A 9,693-nucleotide genomic window follows, 5' to 3' on the forward strand; every position below is an offset into this window, starting at 1 on the left:
GTATGAAATACTCCAATGCCACCATTTGCGTTCTTCTTTCGTTTAATCAGGTAAAAAATTTATTTGATGATAAATTCCCTGAAAAAAATGATTAGCCAGTCATCTCCTGCGCTTTGTGACACTCTACCTACCGCTTACGACTCATAATTTATCATGTTCTACTTTCGCACTGATTGGCTGTATCGATTGCATTTTAAGGTTAATTTAAATTCTACCGCTTCTGTTAATAGCACAAGCGATCTATATTTACACTTTTGACTTCGTAAACTTGACTGCGTTCTTAAGCGCGATCTGTGCAGAATGCCTCGCAATGGCGTGTAGTCTAATCTTCACATGCTTTGCCATTCACTAACAAGCTAGTCTCGCTGCAACAACAGCTTTCAAAATAAGAACCCTTGAAACTGGATTGAAAATATGTTTTTTTTCTCACCTATGACGTGAGACAAAAACTGAAACAAATTAGAACTCAAATCACGCCATAACAAATGACTGATGGTCTGATATACTGCAGACTATTCATTTATTTATTATTTTATTTTCTTATTTTTCTCAAGCTGCTTTTAAGCATATGTTTATTTGAGTGTCTGTTATTGTTGTAGTTGTTTAATTCGTGTGTGTCCTCTCCTTTTCAACCTAAAATATTTTTTACCTAAATCATGCCATAAAACTGATAACTCACCTTTGTAAAATATTAGGAGCCTGTAGCTCGAATAACTCTCTTGGTTTCCCTACGGGTTTCCTCGCCTCATGCTAAATCTTCAGCTATATTATATCAATGTATATGTAACTCCTTTTTTATTTCTACTGATATATCATAATTACAAAATGGCAAAAAAACAAAAACAAAAAAGATTTAGGGAAATGCATGACGTCTACGGAAGGACTATTTTTTTCTCATCCAGAATGTCCACAAAAAAAATTATTCTCGTGATTGTTAACGAATGCCGTGAACCAAAAACAACGTACGTGAGGTATTTTTACGCAAGGATCGAAATTAATCCGTTGCATGGCATAAATATGCGGGTGAAAAACGTTGTTTATCAATCAAATCTTATAAATATGGTCCGGCGGCGATGAAAACGGATTATTGATAAAAACGGATGAGTGATAAGATTTCCTGTCTATTTCTGGCTCTGACCCCTTTGCATTCTCCATGGTCCTCTTATTAATTGACTTCATCCAACACGTCAGAGGGTTCCAATGGGGTGATTAATTACTCTAACATTTTGTCCATTTTACGGCCATAACGGTTTAAATTCTTTGTGTTGCGATTAAGAGAAGTTCCTTTGCGACTAGCTTTTAAAATTTGTCAATTTTTATGCCTGAAAATTTCGTTTTGTTTCTGTTTTACGACTAACGGTTCACCCTCTTTGAAAAAGTTCAAAGTTATGGGACAGTGAGGAAAGAAGTATGGAGCAGAAAGCGAATCTAGCATGTTACAGTTCACTGAGAACTTGGACATCACTTTGTTATTATCCCATGAGATGCAAGTTTGTCAATGAGTTCCTTGACAGCGTGTTCAATCGCTCCATGTTTGCTCTTATAGTGCTTTGCCTTAACACTGATGCCGCTCTGGATATCCCATGCCACTCCATCATACACCCACTTCAGCTTGTGCACTCTGCCTTCGGCCTTGTATTTAATCACTCTCTCCTTAAAATTTAGCTATAAAAAAAAATGGAAATGAATAAAGTCAGGAAGAGATCATCATTTGCATAGGACGATTATCGATCGTACTGGAGAAGTGGAAAATTTGAGTTGTTTTTGACTTGGACAAGAACTTGGCATAGACCAAGGGGGGCGGAGGGGGAAGTGATTTTGGGGGGTTGTAGCTCCGCAACAAAAAGTTTCCTGAGGGAACACAGCCCACCTTCTCAACCCTTTCCCCTCCCCCCTCCCCCCTCCCCCGTCCGCCACATACATTTCGGTGTTGACCGTATCTTTAGCACAGCACCAACCTGGCTTGGAAAAATATCCAATGTTTTTCGTGGCAATAATATTTTTTCTGAAATTTCACCCGCTCAAGCATTAACACCTCGGACTCACGCTGGAAACAAATCTAAAGTGATTCGCTAGTGCCGAAAAAAACGCAAAGGATATGGTTAATTCTAAAAGCATGCGCTTAGCTTAGTGAATGAGCCCCCCGATCTTCAGCACAAAGTTTCACACACAATCCTCAGGTTTATTTTTCTACCGATAATTGATAGAGATGTAGGGCTCCCTGCAGTGCAGTTGAATTACAAATAACAAAGGACCGCTCAAACAAAACAAAACAACACTCTCACTCTCGAAAGTGAAAGTTATATTTCCCCACTGTTTTACCGAGAAGTGTGCCGTGAATTCGAAAATGAAGAGTTGAACTTTAGTGATGATGCCAAGTATCATGACAGATTCGTCCCAGTTTATTTTCGTAAACCATCACCACATCGACGTATTGAGACGTATATTTTGCATATTCACTGACAAATGTAGGTTTAAAGTGCCTGTTATGATTTGCTTCGCTGATATCGAACGAGACAAGTCACCAACCTCTCCAGATTCGCCAGTTAGGAGCAGAAGAGCTGAGTACAAAGTTGCCAACTCCTGAATAACTTTCATCTCTTTAAGGATTTTTGTGCCAATAAATTTCACCTGTTAAAAACGATTGCATCATAATACGTTGAAAATTTATTACACGCGCATTTTATGGATTCAAAAGCTTGCAGCGGAAATTCTATCGATGTACACCAGAAAAAGTACCTAGCTATCGTCGCAGCATTCGAATTATATACGAGATCACCTTCTGTTTTCGGTGTCAGGCCTTGGAAAGCTTGTTTGACAGAAATTACATCGAAACTGTTAAACGTACCTCGCAATTTGGACGGCCAGTCCGAATTCTCGCATCGACGTTATATGAAATAATACCGGAAGTAGTTCCGGTTTCTCCCACTCCACCACGCTTTGATAACTTCGTCCCCAGACTTCCGGTTCAATTCAAGGGGCTCGACCTGGTAATTAATAGAGAGAGGAATCGTCTAAATATTTTCCTCGCTCCCAACGCACCTTACATGCAGTTGAAATTGCACAGGCCTACAAGCAGGCTATCATTTGCGCCGCTGCACGAGTATCTCACGGGCATCCCGACTCGACAGGGCAAGTTGTGGAGGTCTGCGTCTGGCACGAAAAGTGATTATACCAGAAGATTTGCACGTCTCCTACCGTTTCACTTCAATTGCCCACTCGTCTCTCGCGACTCCCTGATAATCCCGCGAAATGCTCGTGCAGCAGCGCCTGTGAGAGCCCATTCGCTGACAAAGGTTGTTTGAGAGCCATTTTTAATTTCCATTTGACACTTCATACTTGAAATTGTATTTTAGGTAAGATTGAGTTCACGCAAGTAAAGAAAATATGCTTTAACTTAGCCCACAAGAAAAATAAAAATGATTTACCATTTTTTTATCCCCCTTTACTTCTGCTCGATTCTGGTCCAGCTTCGAAGCCATTCTTGCGAGGTTTAGATTTCAAGTTTCCGCTGTTAATAATACATATCAGTTACAGACCGAAAGCAGAACAAAACATTTCGAGCTGACCGACCAAATTCAAAGCTCCAAAAACTCCAGAACATTGTCCGAAATCGGAAGATTGTCGTATAACTCCGCACTACTGTGAAATAAAGCCGGAAATGGTCACGACTGTCAGAATTTCCCGCCCTCCTCTAGCTCGAATAATTGTAAATCCGTCGTTAGTCACGAGGAATCGGAGCCGCGTGAACCTCCTAGAGTAGGTGCAGTCCAAGGTAAAATAGCTCGCGGCGAAAGGCTTTGAAGGTTATTGCTAGTATTTTCGGTCGCTTCGTCATGAATTTAAGTGGGGCTAGCCCTTTTCATGCGCAAAGAAGGGGCAGAAGACCAATTCGATTAAACTCGAGTTCCTCATAGCCCACGGCGCTCAATCAACTTCTGACTGGCTATGAAGAGGAATTTGTTGAAGTAGTCGATGAGGAATTGGTTTGTTTGATCTGTACGTTTCCTCTAAGGACGTCTATGCAAACAAGCTGCAGCCATAGGTTTTGCAAGAGTTGCTTCGACCAAGATTTCTAAAGGTTTGTTTTAGGTTTAAATCCTGCTCTTTCAACTCTTGGGGAACAAATCTTCCCTCATGGTAATTAGATCATTGGGTGAATCCCTCTTAGCTTCTTTAATTAATGCCGCCGCAGAATAGGTCAGATAGAGGAGTTTCTAAATACAAGTTGTCAATGACAATGCCATATCCTAATTTAACTTTTTTAGATCTCGTGGAGGAACTGTTACTGCAAGTAGTTATTATTGCGCTGCGGGTAATTTAAGAGTGGATTCTGGTCACAGCTTATTAAGGCCATTGAATCTTTTTTCTCGATGATGTCCCTTCAGAATTACTTAATGCATGGTCGGAAAACGAATTTCCATTCTTGAAATTTTCTATCCTTGGAAAAATACAATTGATCCTAGGCTGAAAGGATTAATTCCTAATTTTCTAACTGGTATGTGATTTTGGGAACGTATGGGTAAGGATGCCTTTGACGTCTTCTCATCGTGATTGACCTTCTTTAATACATTAACTCTTAAGAGTGATTGGTTTCTAATTTCTCCTTACAATATCGCCAGTGAATCAAACATTAAGGTTCTGAGAGTTAAAGAAACGATCACCAACTAAAGAAGCTCTTGATTGTTAAACAAATTCTCCTTGTCAGCACCTTAGCAAATGTATAGAGAACACTATGGAGAATATGCATACTGATGTTAGGGAAGCAATAGGAAACGAAAGATTTTAAGAGGATGGTATACATTGTGTCGTCATTACTAGCTATAACCCTTGGTTGGATAACATATTGCGCTGCTCGATCGCTGTGCATGTGCAACAGTAGTGAATTTTGAATAAATTTCTATGATCTGCATGAATGATTTTCTTTTAGAAGATGCGTGATATCAGATGCCATTCATGTTCACAGAGATGATGGTTTTTTGAAAATCATGTCATGTTGATCTTATGGTAATACTAACAAACAAGGGATTTGTGTAGCAATATTTTGAGTTAGTGAACAAAACTTTGTCATTGTTGAAACTTAGAACAGCTTTATAAACACAGTTTGAGTTGTTGTTTACGCTTAAATTTGACCTCACGGAAACTAAAACGATTATGCCCGGGCCCGTCAGCGATTTCGGAAAAAAATTATTCATCTCTATTGACCCTTTTTTATTTGTATATGATAATTGTAAGCGTCTTTCAGTGATAAAGACAATTTACTACTAGTAATGAATTACGAGTAACCGTAAATATTTAATTCTACCGTTAAATAGATATATCGCAATATAATTGCGCGTGCGATATTAGGGCAAAAGTATCTTAAACATGCACTGTGCGAGGATTCGATCAGTCCTCAGACCTTCGGATTTCGCGATCTAAAGCAAAGCTCACCTAAAAACAAGAACATTATGTTTCGTTAGATCAGTAACCAGCAAGTCGCCGTTCTTACAAACAGTCATAGCCCAGGGTCTCTGGATTTCTTGATCAAATGAGGCGAGAAACTTTCCGTTCAGCGTAAACATATGAAGCTTATTGTCGCCACAGATGATCAAGTTATCAAACACATCCACGGCTAAACCCGAGGGGTATTGCACTTCTCCTTGACTGCCAATGTGAAAGAGAGGGATACCCTCCCTGTTGAAAACGGTGACACAATTAGCCATCATATACGACACAAAATAAGTTTCTTGATGATAAACAACACAACTGGGGCAAGCGTCACAATCCGGGGCACCGAAAGACTGTAGTAATTCTGCACCGTCCGGCGACAGGACCTTGATTTTGTGGTCAGCTGAATCACACACGATCACATGACTTTCACCATCAGTTTTGATAAAGACACTGCGTGGATCAATCACGTGCTCACTGAACTGTTCGATAAATTGACCGCCATTGGTAAGGACAGACATTTTTCTTGAGTTTTTATCGCCGTGAATCAGGATCATGTCACCATTCCTTGAAAATGCTACTGACCACGGGCGACCCATCTTGACAGCTGCGCCAGTTTGTGATCCTGTCGCTCCCCCTATTGTCCTAAGGTATTTCCACTCGGCATCAAACAAATGAACGCGCTTATTACGAAAGTCTGCCACGGCGATGTCTCCTGTATTATCGTTCTTCGCAATGTTCCATGGGAAGTCAAATTCGCCTTCTCCTTGTCCACGTGTTCCATGGGAGTTCACCACTTGGTACTTATGCGGCTTCACGTTCACTCTCCAAGGACTACCAGTCAGCGGCCACCCATTCACCTCGATTCTAACGTCGTGTTGTCCGACACTTTTCGGAGTGTAATGCACATTGTACGTTCCATCTTTGCAATCTTCCACTTGTGTCTCCTCTTCTCCATCTGGTGACTTGATAGTCACGGTCACTTCCTCTTGCTCGCTATAAAACTGTTTTCCTTCTAAGTCTCGTGTCGTGATTGTAAAGTTAGTCCCGAGGCCTTGTTCCGCTTCTTTCAAGCCTTCTCCTTCGGTTTTTGATTGAGAATGATCGTGCTCAATAACTTCACCCAATGGCAGCTGAAATAGTTGTCTCAAAGCCGATACATTTTCTTTGTTGACAACATAGTTGACATCTTCTGGTTTGTAGATTTCCAGTTTCTGACATTGATCCAAAAGCTCTTTACAGGGAGAGAAGATAGAATGCTCCTCTTCAAGGATTTCTAGAGCGACGTTTCTTTGAAAAATACCTTCGCCACGTTCGACGGATCTTTTCATTTCTCTAGCAAACATTTGAAATTTTACTAGTTGCGCCTCAAGATCTTTTTCTTGTGATTGATAAATCTGAGTTAGTTTTTCCTTCATCAGCTTTTCCTGATCTCTCAGCACTTGGACGAGTTCTTCAACAGTTTCATTCACCTTGTTTACCGCGGCAGTCATTCTAGCTTTGCTTTTCGTCCTCAGCTCGATTTGCTTATTGATTTTACTCTCGACGACAACGATTTCTGCTTTAGCGTCGTAAAGGATCCTTGCAATTGGGGCCTTTCGCTCATCAGCAGCTTGTTGTATTTTAACCCATGAGTGCCTTCTATGACGTACTTGTTGACAATTCTGACAGATGCAAACCTTACACTTCAAACAGTAATGCTCAACTTCTTCGCTCTCGTGGTACTTGCACATTGCCCGTCTACTCAAAACTTCTCCTGATGTAGAGGTTTCACCTAAAAAGCAAAGCGAGAAAATATTATTTTCATACCAGTATCAATTGATTTTACGTTTTACAAGAGAAACATCTTATCCACGTTCTTAGAAGTCTGTTCCTTGTAAGTAACTGTTCAGAAATTTTGTTCCTATTAAATTTTTGCTCTGTTAACAACATCAAATGTTTTGGTGCAATACATAGCCTGTGAAGCTGACCGTTATGTGTGCACTTCAAAGCAACGAATGACAAAGCCATCCAAAAGGTCCCTTGGCTTCGACGCTTGATATTTGAAAGTGCCCACAAAAGCAGGCTTACACTTTACCAGTAGCTCTTAGTGTCAATATGTTTCTTTCACTTATTTAAAAAAAAATTACTCGCGAGCAGGAGGTCGTCTTCAGCGCTTCAACAAGAGCGTTTGTTCGCTCGCAGGAAAGTATGAAGCCTTCAGCAACGCGAGCCAGCGAGATCTGCTAAGGGATATAGCACCTCATTATGAGTGCCAGACCACCGGCCAACGTCCGAAAAACGTGTGTGCTGAAACGCGATATATGAGAGCAAGCTCCTGCTCCTGCTGAAAACGTACCTTGATCAGTTGTTTCTTTTGAAGCCGTCAGGACATCAAGTCTTTTCTTTATTTCGTCCAGCTGATCTTTAATGTTGTTCTCGTCCTTTTTCCATTGACTCAGTAATTCCATGAAGTGATCTCCAACTTCAGGGTCCATGCACTCGTTTCTGAGATCGTCAATAGCAGCTTCATAAGTAACGCCTCCCAATCTGACCAGAGTGTCCCGGATGTCACGCCAGTAGTCATTGAACTTCACGTCATCAACAGAAGCTTTCTCGGCGTGACCGTACACAGTGTTCCTAAAATGCTTAACCCGGGCAATATCTGCTTCCTTACTAAGGTCTGCTATGGCAGGTAATGCGTCCCAGCCGGTTAGCGGGGCAGTTAAGCCGCACAGGTTTCTCAACAGAACCACCAAGAGAGTTGTGTCAAAATCGCGTGAGGATACTGAGGTAGGGATGGCGGGGAAAAGTTTCCCCCATTGAATTGGATTGATAATCTTCTTTGCTCTGAGAGATTGCAAAGTGGGTTTGTTTGTCCCCAAAATCGTGTGTAGATTTCCCGGTGCATGGATGGCATCAAATGTTTCCCTGAGAGCCTGGCTTCCAAGACCCACAAGCAGACGGCACAACCTAGCATAGTTTGTTGTTTCCTTTGTGGATGAAGCAGTCGGTGCAGCACTGGCCATGAGTAGTTTCTGTAGCAATAACAATGACATGCTAGTTAACTATTGCACTTACTGCAAATATTTGAAATTTGTAACCAACAAACTAAAGAATTTGTGACACACTTAGATGGTCACGCAATGGTTGCGTGATCTCGGTTTTGATAAACTTTTGAGCAGATGTCAAGGAGCAAGAACCGAAATCCTAATCGAGAGGTTTACTACACGCCAAAACGTCTAATAAGATAATTATATCTGCAAAGAATCAAATTATGAGTGTCAGAAGTTCTCAGTACTTTGAACAACCATTTTACGAAATTTGCATTTCACGATTCAGTGAACAGGAAATAATGGTGACTGAAAACTATTAAGTCTTTTATAATGCCTCAAGCAACAATTCGCATTTCTCACGCATATGCTGCCGTACAAATGAAAGATATTCTAATTCATAAATTCCTTAAAACTTATCCAGAAAAGTAGCAGCTGATCCAAAAACGTTGAAAACCCTTTTAGATGCGTCAAACTTCCATAAAATATTAGAAATGATCATGTCTAATTAACATTGATGCTCTGATAAGATTGCACACCAAAAGACTTAAAAATCTTTTACTTATCTTTCCAATGGTAAAAGTTTAATAACAATCAAGAAAAACACTCATGAATTATCAAACAAAGCTGCCGAAAAATTCAGTAACGATTGCTAGCTTGCAAGCAGGAAGAGGAAAATAGTATATTCCGACGAGGATTGCGCGCGACTTCCGCTGAATTCTAACTGTAAACCCCAAGAGCAATTTTTCTACGACAAGAAAAAGATCAATAACGCATCACAACTTGCTTCGAGGGAACATAGAGCAATAAAAGATACGTACCTGTAATCTCAATGTGCTAAAACTGGAGGAAATAGTGTTGCTATGTGGATGTAAAGTACAAACAGGAAGTTATTCGATAATTACGATATTTTTCACGTGATCATTCATGGGGCCAAACCCCTACCACTTGATACGTCTATTTTTGACATAGCCGTCATGATTTAGAGTGATAACCTTTATGGCTCCGACAGTGATAAACCGCAAAGGCTAATACTCAAAGAATAGACTTGCAATTTTTCGAATATTTTTCCAAAAAAATAATGTTAGCTTTAGAAAAATCACAGAGGCAGTAGATTCCGGCAAATGGACGATTGATTAGTCTTAACAAAAAAAATTATCTCTGCGGAAGCGTTATACCAAACTCTGGGTCACTCTAGGGGGGTCCTGGGACACACTCCCTGAAAAAATCG

The 9,693-nt window shown here is 40.5% G+C and overlaps 2 protein-coding genes across 3 annotated transcripts; both read right to left on the minus strand.

The window, feature by feature from the left end:
* Window positions 1–778: 778 nt before the first annotated feature.
* Window positions 779–2,978, minus strand: LOC113670952 (anti-lipopolysaccharide factor). Of its 2 annotated transcripts, none has more exons than XM_027187166.2 (3): window positions 2,849–2,978; window positions 2,530–2,631; window positions 779–1,665 (listed from the first exon to the last, which is right to left on the minus strand). In XM_027187166.2, the coding sequence occupies exons 2-3, from the start codon at window positions 2,596–2,598 to the stop codon at window positions 1,462–1,464; spliced, it is 273 nt and encodes a 90-aa protein (XP_027042967.2). In that variant the 5' UTR covers window positions 2,599–2,631; window positions 2,849–2,978; the 3' UTR covers window positions 779–1,461. The 2 variants fall into 2 exon arrangements, with proteins under 2 accessions (XP_027042967.2, XP_089067319.1); XM_089211193.1 differs by having other exon boundaries at window positions 2,780–2,899.
* A 1,569-nt stretch (window positions 2,979–4,547) lies between these two features.
* Window positions 4,548–9,364, minus strand: LOC113670951 (uncharacterized). Its single transcript, XM_027187165.2, has 3 exons — window positions 9,284–9,364; window positions 7,769–8,447; window positions 4,548–7,204 (listed from the first exon to the last, which is right to left on the minus strand). Exons 2-3 carry the CDS (start codon window positions 8,436–8,438, stop codon window positions 5,430–5,432), a joined length of 2,445 nt encoding a protein of 814 aa, XP_027042966.2. The 5' UTR covers window positions 8,439–8,447; window positions 9,284–9,364; the 3' UTR covers window positions 4,548–5,429.
* Between the last annotated feature and the right edge of the window lie 329 nt (window positions 9,365–9,693).

Source organism: Pocillopora damicornis, chromosome 7, assembly GCF_964200805.1.
Source record: "Pocillopora damicornis chromosome 7, jaPocDami1.2, whole genome shotgun sequence".
Classification (NCBI taxonomy): Eukaryota; Metazoa; Cnidaria; class Anthozoa; order Scleractinia; family Pocilloporidae; genus Pocillopora; species Pocillopora damicornis.